Source organism: Solanum lycopersicum, chromosome 2, assembly GCF_036512215.1.
Source record: "Solanum lycopersicum chromosome 2, SLM_r2.1".
In the NCBI taxonomy this organism is placed as follows: domain Eukaryota; kingdom Viridiplantae; phylum Streptophyta; class Magnoliopsida; order Solanales; family Solanaceae; genus Solanum; species Solanum lycopersicum.
The window spans coordinates 35,820,036-35,838,968 of NC_090801.1; the positions used below are offsets into that span (position 1 = coordinate 35,820,036).

An 18,933-nucleotide genomic window follows, 5' to 3' on the forward strand; every position below is an offset into this window, starting at 1 on the left:
TTATCCTTGTTACTGGAGAGTATGTGTCAAAGTTGTCCAGACCTTCCTTTTGTCTGTACCATTTGACTACCAATCTAGCCTTACATTTGTCAATAGTCCCATCAGGTTACATTTTCCTTTTAAAGATCCACTTTGATCCTAAAGGTTTATCTCCAGGAGGAAGATCAGTCAATTCCCAAGTGTGATTAAAATTGATTCAATCTCACTGTTGACTGCTTCTTTTCAATAAGTTGACTCAGACGAAGACATAGCTGCTTTAAATGTTTGAGGCTCATTTTCAAGCAATAGTGCTATAAAATCTGGTCTGAAAGAAGCAGATTTTCGTTACTGAGTACTACGCCTAGGTTCCTCACTAGTTAGAATATTCTCCATTGATTCTTCTCGTGGTCGTTTAGGTCTTTCACTTGTTGATTCACTTCCAGTTTTATACGGATAAATGTTTTCAAAAAACTATGCATTATCTAATTCAATTGTCGTATTAACATGAATCTCAAGATTATCAGATTTGTGAAGCAAAAACTGACAGGCTTTACTATTCACAGCATACCCTTTAAAGACACAATCTACTGTTTTGGGTCCAATTTTAACCCTCTTCGTTAAAAGAACCTCTACCTTGGCTAAACACCCCCACACTTTGAAATATTTCAAGTTCGGTTTTCTTCCTTTCCACAACTCATATGGAATTGATTGTGTTTTTCGATGGGGTACTCTATTGAGTATTTTATTAGCTGTAAGGATGGTTTCCCCCCAAAGGTTTCGCGGTGAACCAGAATTGATCATTAAGGCATTCATCATTTCCTTTAATGCTCTGCTCTTTCGTTCTGCCAAATCATTTGACTGTGGTGTATAAGGTGCAGTATTTTGATGAATAATACCATATTCCAAACATATCTCTGCAAAAAAGAGATTCATATTATCCACCCCTATCACTCCGAATCATTTTTATCTTTAGATTCAATTGGTTCTCCACTTCATTTTTGTATTGCTTAAATACATCAACTGCTTCATCCTTACTATTAAGCAAATATACATAACAAAATCGAGTGCAATCATCAATAAAAGTTATAAAATACTTTTTCCCACCACGAGATGGTGTTGACTTCATATCGCATATATCTGTGTGAATTAAGTCAAAAATTTTAGAATTTCTTTCAACAGACTTGTAAGGATGTTTACCAAACTTACTTTCCACACAAATTTTGCATTTCGATTTATCGCATTTAAAATCAGGCAATACTTCTAGGTTAACCAATTTTTGCAAGGCTTTGTAATTTACATGTCCCAAACGGGCATGCCATAAATCACTTAACTCCAATAAGTAAATAGAAGCAGAATTTTTATCAAGACTGTCAACAACCATTACATTTAGCTTGAAAAGACCCTCATTCAGGTAGCCCTTTCCTATGAACATTTAATTCTTACTTATTACAGCTGTATCACTAACTAGGACACACTTAAACCCGTTCTTAAATTGTAGGGACATGCAGAACATTGTTCAAAGTCAACACCTTGTCAGATGTCATTTTCAACATTACTTTCCCAGTTCCTGCAATTCTTGTTGTTGCTGTGTTTCCCATGAATAAATCTTCATTGTACTCAGCAGGAGTGTACGTTGCAAAGGCTTCTTTCGCAGAGCAAATATGTCTAGTGGAACCAGAGTCGAAAAACCACTCCTTGGGATTTCCAACTAAGTTACACTCCGAGATCATTGCACACAAGTCATCTACATCTTCCATCTTCTCCACGATGTTTGCTTGACTTTTGCCTTTACATTTGTTTTTTTCCTTTCTTGGAGCATGACAATCAGAAGACCTATGACCAGCCTTACTACAATTTTAACAGTTGCCTTTGAATTTCTTCTTGGCCTGTTCTGACTTCTGCCCGTTGGACTTCTTTCTCTTTTTGTCTTTGGTAGGAACTTCTTCAACAATATTAACTCCAATGATTGTTGAATTCTTACGCGACTTCTTTTCGGCGTTTTTTTTTATCTTCCTCAATCTTGAGCCAAATCACAAGATCTTCAAGCTTCATTTCTTTACTCTTGCACTTTAGATAATTCTTGAAATCGTTCCACGAAGGAGGCAACTTCTCGATCATTGCATCCACTTGAAAAGCTTCATTTACTACCATATCTTTAGCAATCAGATCATGGAGAATAAGTTGAAGTTCCTGCACTTGTGATCCAACAGTTTTACTATCTACCATTTTATAGTCTAAAAACTTTGCAACAACAATTTTTTTCAAGCATGCATCTTCTGTCTAATATTTCTTCTCAAGTGCATCCCACAACTATTTTGAAGTTGTTATTGCACTATAGACATTATATAAGTCATCCTCTAAAGAACTCAAAATGTAGCCTTTACATAGGAAGTCCGTCTGTTTCCATGCTTCAATAATCATGAATTTTTCTCTTTCTGGCATATAATCAGCAAGAACTGGAGTATCTTCACTTGTAAATTTCTGCAGACCAAGAGTGGTAAGCCAGAAAAATACTCGTTGCTGCCATCCTTTGAAATTCACACCTGTGAATTTACCCGATTTCTCGCTTGTGGTACAACAGTTCGGATTGGTGCAGCAACAGCCACTGTAACACATTGTTTGCCATGTTTGATAAACAAAAATAGATACAATCTAAGTAAGCAATAAACTATAATTGCAGACTTAAAGGAGTATAAAATCACGAAGATTTTTGTCTCCACCAAGAACACAGATTTAAAAAAATATTTTCCTTAAGATTGTTATCGATGTGTGTTATCAAAACCAAAAATTATTGATTCTAATAAATTGTTCAGAAACACGAAGTAACTGAAATTTATAAAACCAGTAAGAGAGATGAATAGAAATTTAATTTACAAAAAAGAAACAAAAATCTATAAGAACGTACCAGAATTTGAAAAAATCTTTTAAATCGGAAAAAGATCAAGTCCGCTGAACTCACAGTGTCCCCTTATGGAAATTATTCCCCTCTATTATCCGAGGTTTGATTTGGAATATAACCTCCTTGGGTAAAATGATCTTAATCAGCCGAGTATACGAAGAGAAATGTGTGCAGAATAAGAAGAAGAAGATCAGAAAATTCGTTAGCAAATATTCTAAAGATTGAGTGGTATTTATAGGCAAGAAGAATATGTTCTGAAAGGTTGCAACCCTTTCAGAATTCACACGACTATTAATGAAAGTTTGCAACCTTTCAAATGGTACCGACTGTTCCGGAAAGTTGCAACCTTTCAGAACAGTCATGGCGGGAAATTTAAATAAAATGGGAAAGTTCAAATAAAACAGGTCGCGTGCGGATCCGAGTTGGGTTGCGTTAGTCAATATCATTTGCCGAAGCGAGCGACGACGATGATGAGGGACAAATGCCTTTTCATTAAAGCATAAGAGGACTTTTCAAGTTTCAATTCTTCAAGTTCTCAACTTTTCATATTCCTCTCCTTCCCTCTATTTCCCATCAATTCTTTCAACATAACCAACAGATTTTAATTGAAAAGTAATTGCTATGAAATACAATGTTAGCTACGGATTTTATTTTTTTAACATACATGTATGAGTTGTTTCTTAAGAATATATGTATGAATGATAAATAGATTGTATAAGTTAGGTAGAGCATGCTATTTTTTTCATTACAAAAATTATGAGAAATAATTTAGTAAAGTAAAATAATGTAATTTTTAAAAAGAAAAAACAAGAGTGGCCTCTTATTCCGGAAAGGCAAGGTGGGAAATCTTAACAAGAAATATAAGACTTTTCTCTTTTTCCTTTTTCCTTTTTCCATATCAGAAGAAGAAAGAAGAAACTTGGTGTATTCGTCTCTCAGGTATGGTGTTCCTCTTACAATCAATCTATAATGCTTATGTAAGTTTATTAAGAGCCGATCTTCCCACCCTCATGATGGATGGGTAAAACCTATTTTTTTTCATAAAAAACAAACTAGACGCCCAACGTCTATCTTTTCCCTTTCCCTTATTGAGTTTTGAGTTTTGACCAATTGTTAATTAGATGAAAATCAAAATTAGGTCAAGGAAAGGGAATATTTTGTCTTGTTAGCATGTGTATTTGTAAACAAGGTTCACGCACGCGTTTACTATGTGGACTTTTCCGTATTATGCTGAATTAATCTCGTGTGCGTTTTTTTGTGACAGCTATATATTCTTGCTTGTGGGGCTGTCATTATAGTTCATCTATATTGGCAGCCCAATTTCTTTTTCTCTTCACCCTCAAAATATACAAACAAGTATATCATCACCATGGCTTACTTTTATGGAATCCTCCAAAGACATATAGTTGCAGCATCTACAGTTGCTATAGCTTCTGTATCTACTGATCTTCATGAAAAATTATGGTCGTCTAAATCATTACACAACAATCCCCAAGAAAACAAAAACATAACATCTTGGGTATCTCACATATCTATTTCTAAGCTAGCCCATGTATCCTCCTACCTCACCACAATACCTGTCGCCCTGCCTATTCTAAATAACACCACTTTTACTTCTCTTTCAACCCTTCCTTTTCCTACCGCTTCTGTATTGCTCAACTCTTATCAATCAGCAACATTGTCGAAGTCTGCTAATCCCTCCACATATACATATACACTTCCTTCTTCACCTTCCGAGGTATTGTATACATGGCACTTACCTGACCCAAATGCATCACGGAATTCTCATTCTTCACCACTAAAGTCTAAGACACTAGTAGTATTGTTGGGATGGTTAGGTGCAAAGCAAAAACATCTAAAGAGATATGCAGAGTGGTATGCATCAAGAGGATACCATGTCATTACGTTTACTCTCCCAATGTCTGAGATTATAAGCTATCAAGTCGGGGGAAAGGCAGAGCAACATATTGAACTTCTTGTTAATCATCTAGTTGATTGGTTGGAAGAAGAGCACGGAAAGAACTTGGTCTTCCACACTTTCAGTAACACTGGATGGTTAACGTGAGTTCTTTATCACACTCATTAGTCTAGGAAGAGAACGAAAACATACTATTTACATTTTCCTTAATACTAGCTTTATAATTATTGATTGACTTTTTTTAATTCTCTTGGACTTACAGTTATGGTGTCATTTTGGAAAAGTTTCAGATACAAGATCACACTTTAATGAGAAATATTAAGGGTTGTATTGTTGATTCTGCCCCTGTGGCAGCTCCAGATCCACAGGTATTGCTGACTCAAAAATTGTGATAATAAGATAGCATTTTTAGTGTTTCTTGGAGAGTAGTCTTATTTCTGATAGTTAATGCAAACTACTTGTTTAGAGTTATACATTTCTATTAAAATCCAACCTTTTCATCCTTTTATTGGACAACTATTACAAGTATTATATATAATCAGTTTTTAGCCATTCAGAATTGCACAGTTGAGTTGGACTCTAATCAGGACCTGCTGTTCTTATATTTTTATCATGTTGCTTTCTTCTATCTTATGGCCTTAACCATGCAGCCTGCTCTTCGAAAACTATTCTTATGCTTGATAACGTGAAAGCATCTCCAGTGTTTAGCTCGCTCTGACAACTATTTAACAGGAAGCATTCTGTGTAACTTTTGTTACACGGTTCAAGCTTTAAGCCTACTTATTCTGGCTGAGATTAAGCCATCGAGGAATTTCCCCTTGGAGCTACTAAACTGCACACGTCCCTACGACTACTGGATCTCTCCAGTAACAACTTTGGAGGAATGCTTCCATGAGGCTTTTACAGGCTAGAAAGTCTCACATGCCTCCTCCTCAACAGTAACAACTTTACTGGAAATATACAGCCTGAAACAGGAAACTTGACTAACTTGGAATATTTGTACCTATTCCATAACATGCTCTCCGGAAGAATTCCAGTGGAAATAGGAAAGCTTCAGAGGCTGTGTGAACTACCTCTATGGAAACCAGTTGTTAGTAACTACCCCAAGAAAATTGACAAATTGCTTAGTACACATTGATTACTTGGCTAATCAATTTTCAGGCTCTAATTCTGATGCCATTGGTAGGCTTAAGAATCTTTTTATTCTTCAGCTAACTGAGGATGAATTTTCTGGTCCAGTCCCACCAAGCTAAGGCTACTGCAGGAAGCATGAAAAACTGGCCTTTGCTGATAACAAACTTTCAGGATAACTGCCACCAACTTTAAGATTTCTATCAGAGCTGGACTTGACTACTCTTTACAACAATTCCTTTGAAGGTCCACTTCCTGAATATCTTTCCCTTCTAAAAAATCTCAGCAAACTTAACTCTTCTCACAATAAATTCAGTGGGAACATTTGTCAGCTAGCTGGTTTAAATTCTCTGACAGTTCTTGACATGACAAACAAGTTCTTGACATGACAAACAACAGCTTCTCTGATCCTATCACATCTGAGCTAGTGGTGTCCAAAAATCTGACCCATCTTCGCCTTTCTAACATTTTTTTCACTGAGAAAACCCCTTCTGAATTTGGACAACTTGAAGATTTCAGGTGTCTTGATTTATTGTTCAAAATTTGACTGGAGATCTAGAACCTTCCCTTGCTGGCCTGAAAGCCTTGGCCGTTTTCTTCTTATATCTAATCAATTCTCGGGGAAATCTTCCATATGGTTTTTGGAGGAATGTGGAAGGTCTTGGTGAGTTCTCGATCTTTCATTCAACAACTTCACTGGAACAGTTCCAGCAGAACTTGGAAACTCTCCAAAATAACTCAAACTTTTCCTCAGTTACAACAGATTATTAGGTGCAATACAACCAGAATCAGGAAATCTAACAAGTTTAAATGTCTTGAATCTTCTATGAAACAATCTTTTTTTTGGGCTCCATTCCTTCAACTCTTTAAAAATACCAGAAGCTCTTTGAGCTAAGGCTGGCTCTATGAGAACAATATAAGTGGCTCAATCCCTTACGAAATTGGCTCTGTATCCAAATTACAGGTGATATTACACCTGAGCAAAAATCATTCTATTTCATGTACAAGTGTCAGAATAATGTATCTTCGAGCATAGTCTTATTTCCAAAGATTAATGCAGTGCAATTGTTAAGAGCCGTACATTTCTATTGAAATCCAACCATGACATGATTTTATTGGATAAGTATTACAAGAGTCATACATAGTCGGGGGTTAGGCATTTAGGAATTGCTCAGTTGCTTGTACTCTTATTTGGACCTGTTGTTCTCTTATTTTGATCATGTTGCTTTCTTCTATTTAGGCCTTAAACATGCAGCCTACTTTTCAAAATATGTTCTTTTACTTGATAATGTGGAAGTTGTTCATTCTTGATTTAGTCTTCAAGGGAAGGTGGATGGCCTGTGGGTCAGCAGAGAACATAAGGAGGAGGGAGGGGATGCTAGTACTTGTGTAGTTGCATATAACAAAGGTTAATCTTTGCTTTGGTAAGGTTAAGCTAATTTTGTCAAGTCCCCTTGTTTATTTGTATCAAGGTTTGGGCTTCTGGATTCTCTGCTGCCTTTTTGAAGAAGAATAGTGTTGCAACAAAACGCTTCATGACTTTAAACGACAGAGATGTGTCAATAGAAGCCAAAACTTCTGTGGAAACTAAGCCTGCAGTAACTGAAGAAGCATTGCTATTAGTACTGGAGAAGTTCTTTGAGGTTGTTTTAAACCTTCCCACTTTAAATAGGTACGGAGATGTCTTCCATAATTACCTTAAATTCAAATGTTTATCAGCCTGCAGAATTTTTAACAGAAGTACCAATATTAAATCTACTTTTTGTCTTTGTACTCTACTCAACATACGAAGTAGACCTTGTCGATATCATGTCCATTCACTAATGGATTGTAATTACATTTTTAAGTCACTAGTGTGTATAGCAAGTGCCAAAATAGTTTCGTGTTTGTACTTACATTGATGGTTGGATGAAATTGCAGGAGGCTTTCTGACGTTCTAGATCTATTAACATCCCGGCAACCAAGTTGCCCTCAATTATACATATACAGCAGTTCCGACAGAGTCATTCCTGCAGTTTCGGTTGAGTCCTTTGTTGAAGAGCAACGAAGAACTGGTCGCAATGTTAGAGCTTGCAACTTCGTTTCTACACCTCACGTTGATCATTTCAGAAATGACCCAGAATTGTACACTTCACAACTTACCCAATTTCTAGAGGACTCCGTCCTAAGCTCTGGCAAACAGCCTTCTTGATTAATTCCTAACTTCAACACATTGATTCTTTCTGCCCTTTTTTCCCCTCACTTTAACCAAATAATTGGTAAAGCTTCTGTTTTCCAACTTCAAAGGATATATACATTTATGTAGATTGTTACGTATATAGAGAATTAAGATTTTTTTTTCTTTTCCATTCTTATTTAATTTAGTTGTATCTGTGGTCTCCCTGCAACAGAATTGTTGCATTGTACCCAAAATATACTTTATTTTACTTTACTTTACTATATATATTGAAAGGAGAGTTGAACTCCTTTTTTAACTGGAGTTGGGCGTATTTCAGGTTCTCATTTAAGTGTTGTATAAGCTTAATTGTATCGTCATGAGTTTAGATTGTACTATACTTCAAATTTCCAAAAATGGCATTCCCTTTAGAAAAAATAGTACCAAATCTGTCTTCAATATTAACCAGTTGCTGTAATAGTATTTCAGGTATTCAACTTTAATTTTTTGCTTGACATATTTGTACTCTGAATAAAAAATAAATTGACTTTATTTAATTCTAACATAACCCCTTTTATCCAAGTATGAAGGAATTTAAAAGTCAAAACAACAACAAGATGCAGCTGAAATATTTGTTGTTGATTTTGTTATCGAAAGAAATTGTTCCAGATCACTCTTCGAATCTCAAGGAAATAAAGATTTGTATTTGTTCACAAACTAAGAGTGTTGATTGATTTATTTAAGAAATTCACTTCTCAGTTTCTTAACTAATTGCTAGTTTTTGTTTTTTGTTTCTCACATTTTTCTCTCCTCTTTTTCATGTTCCACTACCTCTGAAAGTTACTCTCACTAGGAGACTTTTAAGGGGAGGTTCCAATGGTAACTCTTTTATTCTAAAACTATAAATAGGGGTCTCATAATTCAGAAAAAGGGAACCAAGAATTCCAAACAAGAAGCTAGAGAAAACTCGTGGATCAAAAGCCATAAGTTTCTCTACAAGTTCAAGGATTCAAGAATTCAATTGTTCAAGTTCAAGATTTGAAGAAGACAAGATCAAGTTCAAGAACGATCAAGATCAAGACCAACAGATTCAAGATCAAGCTCCAAGCCCTTGAATTTAACTACAAAGTCAAGATTTAGATAAAGTCCAAGTTAAGATCAAGTCCAAGTCAAAGTTCAAGTCCAAGATCAAGTTCAAGAACGATCAAGATCAAGACCACCAGATTCAAGATCAAGCTCCAAGCCCTTGAATTCAACTAGAAAGTCAAGATCAAGATAAAATTCAAGTCAAGATCAAGATCAAGTCTAAGATCAAGTTCAAGAACAATCAAGATCAAGACCACTGAATTCAAGGTCAAGGTCCAAGCCTTTGAATTCAACTAGAAAGTCAAGATCAAGATCAAAATCAAGTCCAAGTCCATGAAGAAGGCAAGATCAAGTTCAAGAACGATCAAGATCAAGACCACTAAATTCAAGATCAAGCTCCAAGCCCTTGAATTCAACTAGAAATTCATTATCAAGTTAAAATTCAAGTCCAAGATCAAGATCAAGTCCAAGTCCAAGATCAAGATAAATAAATATGGAGATGAAGATCAAGATAAATCCCAAGTTCAAGATCAAGGTTTAAAACCCTTGAATTATATTTAAAAAGATGAATTTATAGGAATTATAGAGATTGTAACACTCGCACTTGAAATAATAAATCGATTGTTGCTATAATTTTTCGTTCATGATTATTATTTTCTCGGCGTGAATTTTACTGTCTACAAATTATAGCACGCCCAGTGGAACAATCTCTACCTCTCATCTCAACTTTTCAAGCATCAAATAAAAATGTCTTCCACTATAGAAGAACAACTAGCAAGCTTAACTAAAGCAATTGAAGGCCTTACAAAGTGCGCACGCGAACAAGATGCTAAACTTTCAAAGCTACCAAATAAGATGGATAACATGATTAAAAGAAGATCAAGTCAATCACCTCTGAATTTTTCTAAAATTCAAGACAAAGAAGTTTCTTGCGTAAAGCAAACAAAGATCAAAGAGATTCATATCTCAGATAAAGGTGTGATTCCAATTGATCAGTTAAGGAACTTTATCATAGAGGCTATCGAAGATAAATCTGAGTATTCATTCAAATTTTCTCTCATATATGCAAAGTCATATACACAAAGGATTGATAACTTGAAAATGTATAAGGGTTATCAACCTCCTAAGCTTCAACAGTTTGATGGCAAAGGAAATTCCAAACAACATATAGTGCACTTTATCAAGACTTGCAATGCTGCTGGGACGTATGGTAATTATTTTGTTAAAGAGTTTATTTGATCTCTCATAGAAAATGTCTTTTATTGGTACACAAATCTTGAACCTAATTTTATAGATAGTTTGGAGCAATTAGAGCAAGAGTTCCTTAATCGTTTCTATAGCACAAATCGTGTCGTTAGTATGATGGAAATTACCAAAGCTCGTCAAGGTGAAGATGAGTTAGTTTTTGAATTTATCAATCGCTAGAGAAGTCTAAGTCTCAACTGCAAAGATCGCCTTAGAGAAATTTCTAGCATTGAAATGTGCATCCAAGGTATGATTTGGGGTTTTCACTACATTTTGCAAGGATTAAATCCCAATACATTTGAAGAGTTGTCAACTCATGCACATGACATGGAACTAAGCATGACTTTATGAGAGATCAACAATCTCCTGTTTATGGACCGCATGAAGATGAAGATATAGAAAAACTCCAAATTGGGGGCAAGTGTGCATCCGATGATGATTTTTAAGAGTCAATGTATATCTAGACGCTCCTTAACGCATGTGCTTAAACTGCAAGTTACAATGTTCCTTGAAACACAAGCTTAAACAGTATGTCACTTAAATCTTCAAGTTGAAATGTTCCTTAAAACACAAGCTCACTTAAATCTTCAAGTTAGAGTTAAATCTTCAAGTTGAAATGCTTACTGAAACACGAGCTTAAACTGTATGTCACTTAAATCCTCAAGTTTGAGTTGAATCTTCAAGTTGAAATGCTCCTTAAAACACGAGCTTAACCTTATGTCATTTAAATCTTCAAGTTTGAGTTAAATCTTCAAGTTGAAATGCTCCTTGAAATACGAGCTTAAATTGTATGTCACTTAAATCTTCAAGTTAGAGTTAAATCTTCAAGTTGAAATGCTCCTTGAAACACAAGCTTAAATTGTATGTTACTTAAATTTTCAAGTTGAACTGTTCCTTGAAATATGGCTCAAATTGTATGTCACTTAAAGTTTCAAGTTGAAATGCTCCTTAAAACATGAGCTTAAATTGTATGTCACTTAAATCTTCAAGTTATAATTAAATCTTCAAGTTGAAATGCTCCTTGAAACACGGGCTTAAACTGTACGTCACTTAAATTCTCAAGTTGAAATGCTCCTTGAAATACGGCTAAAACTGGATGTCACTTAAATCTTCAAGTTGAAATGCTCCTTAAAACAAGAGCTTAAACTGTATGTCACTTAAATCTTCAAGTTAGAGTTAAATCTTCAAGTTGAAATGCTCATTGAAACACGAGCTTAAAATGTATGTCACTTAAATCTTCAAGTTTGAGTTAAATCTTCAAGTTGAAATGCTCCTTGAAACATTATATGTCCCTTAAATCTTCAAGTTTGAGTTGAATCATCGAGCTAAAATGCTCCTTTAGACATGAGTCTAAAATGTATATCATAAAGCTCTTTAAATTTGAGCTAAATCTTTGAATTGAAATGCTCCGTAAGGTATGAGCCTAAACTACATGTCACTCCTGACACGCAAGAGTATAAATTGTGTACGACACAACAAAAAAATCACTCACTTCTCCAGAATTATGTTGTGACTTGATCCTCTTCATCGAGGTACGCAGGCACTTAGAACCATATTCTAAGTTCAGTTGCATGAGTGTCAAAACAAACCAAATGTTCCAACATTATCTTTTGTAAGAGTTAAAGTTATGAGTAATCATTCATAAAACTTCTTACTTGCATCGAATGGTGGCGACTCTATGGGGAAAAACCCTTATGAATAAAATTGATTCAAGATGAAGTCTTCAAAATCTTCAAGTATCCAAGTTGAAGTCTTAAAATTCTTCAAGTCTAGTCTTTGAAAAATAAAATATCTCGACAAGACTTGAAGAAGGGAGCATTTATAGTCACTTAAACTTTATTAAATATAAATTTATAAAGTTATTCGGATTATATTAAATTAATAAATATATTAGTCCAAATAAATATTATGGATTAATATAATTAATGTAGTTATTTAAATTAAAAATATATAAATTTAATTAAAGCCCGCTCCATAAAGTCCATATGATAGTTAACTTAAAGCTGATTGTCCGAAGGGAAACCTGTACCAATCGCAACTCCTCTATTCTAAAACTATGAATAGGGGTCTCATAATTCAGAAAAATGGAATTAAGAATTCTAAACAAGAAACTAGAGAAAGCTCGTAGATCAAAAACCATAAATTTCTCTACAAGTTCAAGAATTCAAGAATTCAACTGTTCAAGTTCAAGATTTGAAGAAGTCAAGAACAAGTTCAAGAACGATCAAGATCAAAACCAACATATTCAAGATCAAGCTCCAAGCCCTTGAATTCAACTACAAAGTCAAGATCAAGATAAAGTTCAAGTCAAGATCAAGTCCAAGTCTAAGTTCAAGTCCAAGATCAAGTTCAACAACGATCAAGATCAAGATCCAAGCCCTTGAATTCAATGGGAAAGTCAAGATCAAGGTAAATTTCAAGTCCAAGATCAAGTTCAAGAACGATCAAGATCAAGACCACCGGATTCAAGATCAATCTCCAAGCCCTTGAATTCAACTAGAAAGACAAGATCAAGATAAAGTTCAAGTCAAGATCAAGATCAAGTCCAAGTCCATGAAGAAGTCAAGATCAAGTTCAAGAACATTCAAGATCAAGATCACTGAATTCAAGATAAATCTCCAAGCCCTTGAATTCAACTAGAAATTCAAGATCAAGATAAAGTTCAAGTCTAAGATCAAGATCAAGTCCAAGTTCAAATTCAAGTCCAAGATCAAGATCAAGATAAATCTCAACTTCAAGATCATGCTTCAAATCCCTTGAATTATATTTGAAAAGACGAATTTAGAGGAATCATAGAGATTGTAACACTTGCACTTGAAATAATAAATCGATTATGGCTATAATTTTTCGTTCGCGGTTATTGTTTTCTCTACGCAAATTTTATTGTCTATAAAAACATTTAAAGCAATCATAGTAAATCATAATCAAAATAGGAACAGCATAGCGTTGGATATATGAAATAACAATTGATTGAAAGAAAATACATGAGACAGATCTGTTGAGATATGTCTTTCACCGATTTAAATTTTGGACTTCGGTCGAAGCTCGCTTGGTTGGAGTTGTTGTTGTAATGGGTTGCCTTTTCATTCGTCGATTGGAATTGTTGCATGATTGTCCGTATCTGGTCGCTGTCGGGAGAAGAGAGGAGACGAAAGCAGCGCTATTTCACCTTGTTGTTGTTATTTCACCGGAGAAAGAGAGAAGAGAGGGGGCGTCGGAGCTCACTTGTTGCTCGCCATCGCATCTATTGCTGGTTCTCGAAGCTATTTTTTTCGTTGGTGTTGTTGTTGGTTGGTGGTCCTCGTGATTGGCTATTGGTTTTCGCCGATGGCCTCGCGTGGCTGCTCGTTGTTGGAAAGACGAGAGGGAGGCGGTGATTTTCTTCTTCGTTCTCGTCCGAGAGAAGAGACGAGAGGGAGCAAGGAAAGGATAGGGTAAGAGAGAGGAGCGAGGGAGAGGTAAGAGGAAAACAGAGGAGGAGTGGCGGTGGTCTGCGGCTGTTGGTCTCGCCAACAATGGCGATTCTCATTGGAAGACGGTAAGGACCCAGGTTTGTGACGCTTGGGAGGAGAAAGAAGAAGAATAAAGAAACTTTAGGGGTTTTGTATTTTAGATACTAAAATAGGAGTTTTGATCTCATCCGTCAATTCAAAATAGACGAAAGGCTAAGATTCAATCTTGGAGTAAGGACGGGTGAGCTTAAAAGATGAAGTCTAAAAATCAGATTGAATTGAGGAGTTGGAATGACTAAAATTGAAATAGAATTGGTTAGCATTGAGATGAAAGGGTAGTTACTATTGAAATAGCACTCGAATTGAATAGACTAGAATTTAAATGAATTTGTAGAAAATTTAAAGAAATGTCATCCAATTATGCTATAAATATTATAATATTTATTTATTTATATTTATAATTAAATCACTATTTTTTGAAACATTTGAACAGAATAAATATTTCGAGTTTTTTTACTGACACATTCTAAAATATTTTAATAATATTTATGATAATTTGATTAAGCAGGCATACTAAAATATATAATTTTTAGAAAAAATCAACTAAAATTTTAAACTCAAAATATATTTTAAAATACGTATTTAATTGAATAACATTCCCAAAAAAGATTAAAGGTCGATCAAAATTGAGTGTCAACAATAGTTAATAATATTGGAGGATCCAGGATTTTAAGGTCATGGGTGATGACCTTTCCTTAATGTTAAATTGTGTACAATAATAAAAATATATCAGTTTAATCTCATAAAATAAAAATTAACATAAAATTATTATTGATAATAAAATATAAGAGCAAAATTATTTGAACAGAATAATATTTTTTCAATAAAAGTTAACAAAAACAGCATTAGATAAAAGAGTTTAAAAACTAAATGAAAAAGTAAACGAAGAAATTGAAAGACAAAGTAAAGAAGAAGAATATGATTAAAGGAAAGAGAATCAATCGGAAAGAAAAAGGAAATAGGAGTTCATAAAAATGTCATTGGTGAAAATCAAATATTGAACGCAAACAACAGAGCCAATTACTTTAGATTCTCAACCTAAGCACTCATCCCAACTTTTGACCAATGAGTGCTCTTAAGCAAATGTATATCAATTTTATGAAATTTCTGCATAAGATATATAATTCATTTTGGAAATAATGGGTATTCAAGCATCCGAAACGTCATAATGTGCCTTTGGTAAATAGTCAAAGAAAACACTGAAATGGGAGTCTTAGGGTGGTGAACGCCAAAGTCACAAAGAAAGGCTAAGTGGTGAGTTGATCAGACTTCGGTGAATTGTTCGCTTGAGAAGAAATGAACAGCGAAAAATAATCTTTTGTTAATTAAAAAATCTAAAAAAATTTCACCTAATTTCAAAAGATTATCTACCACCTTTTTTATTTTGGAACAAAGTAAATGATTATATAGATAATTTAAAATTACTTTTTCGATAAAATTATGAGCTATCAAAATTATGTGCCAAAAATCATGTGCTAATTAAATATTGGTGTATGCAATTTTATTTGTGTTTAAATGTACTTCTAAACCGTGCTAAAAATATTTAAATGAATATTAACAAATATAATCAATCACATATAAAAAGTGTAATTTAATAAAGAATAGTAAGTTAATTAAACTAGGACAATATTCTCAATATATTCAACTGACTATAACAAAAACAATGACAATTGAAATTTAAGTAAAATAAATTAATGAATATCCCAATATTTCCAAAATTAAAAATAATTATGAATAAATTAAATCAACATTTGCAAAACATGTATGTTGAACTATTTTATGAATAACATACTTATAACTTATAAGTATTAATTTTGAAAATATTAGGCAAAAATTGGGTGTGAATAGATTTTTTTTTTAATGGTAGAGTGTTATGTGACAATTATTTTTAAATAAAAGAGAGTGTAATACACACACCATAATGAGAAATATTAAAAGAGAGAGTTGTGTTTGTCAAACTAATGAATGATAATTTAGGTATAAAACTCACACTCCCAATTATTTAGATATAAAATTTATAAAAAAAAAAAACAGTTTACATATATTTTTGTCACTTCACTCTTATTTTTTATACTCTTCATAAAATTGTTTATCCAGTTTCTCTTTCTTGTATTGTAGTTTATAATCAACCTCTACTTTTTTTTAATTATAAAATACTCAGAAAATCGAAAAAAGTATAAAATGATATTTAGGCCATCTCTAACCCAACACCAAAATTTAGGGATTATGTACAAGTATCCCCTCAACCTATGACCGAAATCTCTGAGACACACTTATACTATACTAAAGTCCTATTACCCCCCTGAACTTATTAATGATTTTCTATCCCTTTTTCGCCTGTGTGGCACTATCTTGTGGGTCAACGCTGGTTGACTTTTTTTTTAAGCTAGTGCCACGTAGGTCGAAAAGGCACAGAAAATTACTTATAAAATAAGTTCAGGGGGGTAATAGGACCTGAATATAGTATAAGTGTGTCTCTGAGATTTCGAGCATAGATTGAGAGGGTACTTGTGCAGTTTCCCCCAAATTTTACATCAAATCTTACATTTGGCGTAAAATTTGGTGTCTTGAGCTCTGATCCACACCAAATTTGGTGTCTCAATAGTGTTTACACCATATTTGTTATAACACTATTCATCACACCAATTCACTTTTTGAATATTATAATATTATTTAATTAATAAATTTTTAATTAAACATTATATAAATTGCATGTTATAATTAAATCTCTTATATATTTAATTATTTTTCATGTAATATTTTTATAATATTAATTTTTGATATAAAATTTAGATTTTCTATAAATTATTTTTTCTCTATATGACTTTTAAAAGTTAAATTTATGTTAATTCAACTATATATTATAATTGGATATAAACTACAATTAACCTTCACAAAACTTAAAAATGCAAACATATAAATTTTAAACAAATAATTCAACAGAGTATCAATTGACATATATCAAAATTGAAATATAAAATACATAGTAATTTTAAAAACTACAACAAAACATAATAATTTTATATTAAATGATTATAAAAGGAAATAATATAAATTATATTTGGTGAATGTCTTAAAAAGAATATGTTTTATGAAATAAGAAAACATAAATGAAATAAGATATAATAATATAATAGTGAAGAGAGAGAAAAAGATTTGTTTTTAGTGTAAAATTTGGTAAAGTGGGTTGGAGTTGATTACACCAAAACTAGTTTTGACACTTTTGTATTTGGGTTGGAGATGCCCTTAATTAATCTTCCTTGGTAAGGAAAATATATACAATTCACTTTTGAATGATATATAAAGAGCCTCTTTTAATCTAGATTCTTAATGTCAACAACTAAGATATATTTCCTTAAGGTATCGTGTGATAGTTGTATAGAATTATGCAGGTATAATTGTATTACTACAATAGGTATTAAATATGCAAATTTGATTACACATGCATTAATTATGTAGGTATTAATTATACAAAATTTAGATATATAGAAATTAAAATCCATTAGTGAGCTAATTGTTACTTCTTTATTCCAGAAATACTTAGTGAGCTAAAATTTATTATACTCATAAAAATAAGAGACTATAAATTAAAAATAAATATCAATAGCTAAAACATAATAAAGTAAACAAAGGATAACTAAAACCAATTAAGTAATGTATTGAATATGATTAATAAATTAAGTAATTTAAATTAGAGTAAATAACAAATAACTTTTAAAAAATTAATATTTGTATTGACAGAGTATTGTAGAGAAACTATACAAAAGAAATTAATTACAATTAATAGTCACTGCCATACCACCAAAGTAAATAATTAACAAGAAGTTAAGCAAAGAAACTAAAAGTCGTTAAGTAATTAACTAGACAAATAATCCAAAAAAATTGATAGAACTTTTTACATGTATTAAATTTGTTGTAAATTAACATACATTTAAAAGTAAATTGATAGGATAAATGTGTAATTTATTATTATAGTATATGTATAACTGTTATAAAATAATATAATGTGGATTTCCACTACACCAAAAAGTTATAACATAACCTTCTTCATTATGAAGATAAACATAATCTCCATAACCTCCAACTTTATAATCATTATTCTTGTAACCATTCGTTCATCACATATACATAATGAAAAGTAGTCGAAATTAAAAAATTTTACAAAACTTTAAGAATATCTTTAATAATATCCTTCATTAAAAATTATAGAAAATACTAAGTCTCAATATCATCAAAGCTTAGACACGAGAATATTTGGGACACGACCCATACATTAAAATATAGAAATATTTAGTCTATTACAACACTTCAATATTAAAGAAACCTAAGATAACTATGCCCTCGAATCAAGAGAGGGCATACTTCAACTTCACTTTTTTGATGATATAATCCAAGTCTTGCTTCCCGATGCTCTTCACCTATCAACCACTATAAGAGATAGAAATATATATGGAATTAGTACAAACACATGTATTAAGTATGACATAATGTATAAAAATCATTAAAACGTACATTTATTGGAAATATGCATCTTTTGATTTAAATATCATAATAATATCATAAGAACAACATTTAGCACCTTAGAATCACATAAGAAAAAACATAGAGAATTTATCACATTTTAAGAGAAACCTTACAGTGAGCTAATTCACTATTACAGTGAACTCTTTCACTGTTACAACGAAGTCTCTCAACTTCATCTTAGTCACCTTCTAGCATGTAATTTTCCCACTAAAAGCTATCCTAAGACTCACTTAAGTAATACAAAGAGAGACCGTTCATACACCCTCTCTAAGCATGCCTAAATGATCCTCAAGACTATTTATAATGAGACATATACATTTATAAGACCCCAAAGCACATAACATGTATAATATAACATTCTCCTTACCAAGGCTATCAAGACTTACTTAAGTACTCCTAGAAGAGAACGTCATACACCTTCTTCAAGGTTACCTAAATAATCCTTAAGACTTCCTAAGTTTAGATCATGTCTAATGCATCAACC

The 18,933-nt window shown here is 32.8% G+C and overlaps 1 protein-coding gene, 1 long non-coding RNA gene and 1 pseudogene across 2 annotated transcripts; 2 read left to right on the forward strand and 1 right to left on the reverse strand.

Moving 5' to 3' along the window:
• The first annotated feature begins 3,578 nt into the window (after nucleotides 1-3,578).
• On the forward strand, nucleotides 3,579-8,406 carry LOC101252936 (uncharacterized). The gene is made up of 5 exons (XM_004231473.5): nucleotides 3,579-3,817; nucleotides 4,143-4,939; nucleotides 5,059-5,164; nucleotides 7,400-7,599; nucleotides 7,848-8,406. Exons 2-5 carry the CDS (start codon nucleotides 4,248-4,250, stop codon nucleotides 8,116-8,118), a joined length of 1,269 nt encoding a protein of 422 aa, XP_004231521.1. The 5' UTR covers nucleotides 3,579-3,817; nucleotides 4,143-4,247; the 3' UTR covers nucleotides 8,119-8,406.
• Nucleotides 5,486-7,001, forward strand: LOC138342327 (LRR receptor-like serine/threonine-protein kinase GSO2; annotated as a pseudogene).
• Nucleotides 7,441-7,926, reverse strand: LOC138341677 (uncharacterized). Its single transcript, XR_011214474.1, has 2 exons — nucleotides 7,824-7,926; nucleotides 7,441-7,647 (listed from the first exon to the last, which is right to left on the reverse strand). It is a non-coding gene; the product is annotated as an uncharacterized lncRNA (long non-coding RNA).
• Nucleotides 8,407-18,933: the final 10,527 nt, after the last annotated feature.

Bases quoted from the DNA above. Each gene is read 5' to 3' on its own strand.
- LOC101252936 (XM_004231473.5), top strand. From the start codon at position 4,248: ATGGCTTACTTTTATGGAATCCTCCAAAGACATATAGTTGCAGCATCT. The intron at 4,940-5,058 runs GTGAGTTCTTTA...TTGGACTTACAG, and splicing joins AGTAACACTGGATGGTTAAC to TTATGGTGTCATTTTGGAAA. The intron at 5,165-7,399 runs GTATTGCTGACT...ATTTGTATCAAG, and splicing joins TGGCAGCTCCAGATCCACAG to GTTTGGGCTTCTGGATTCTC.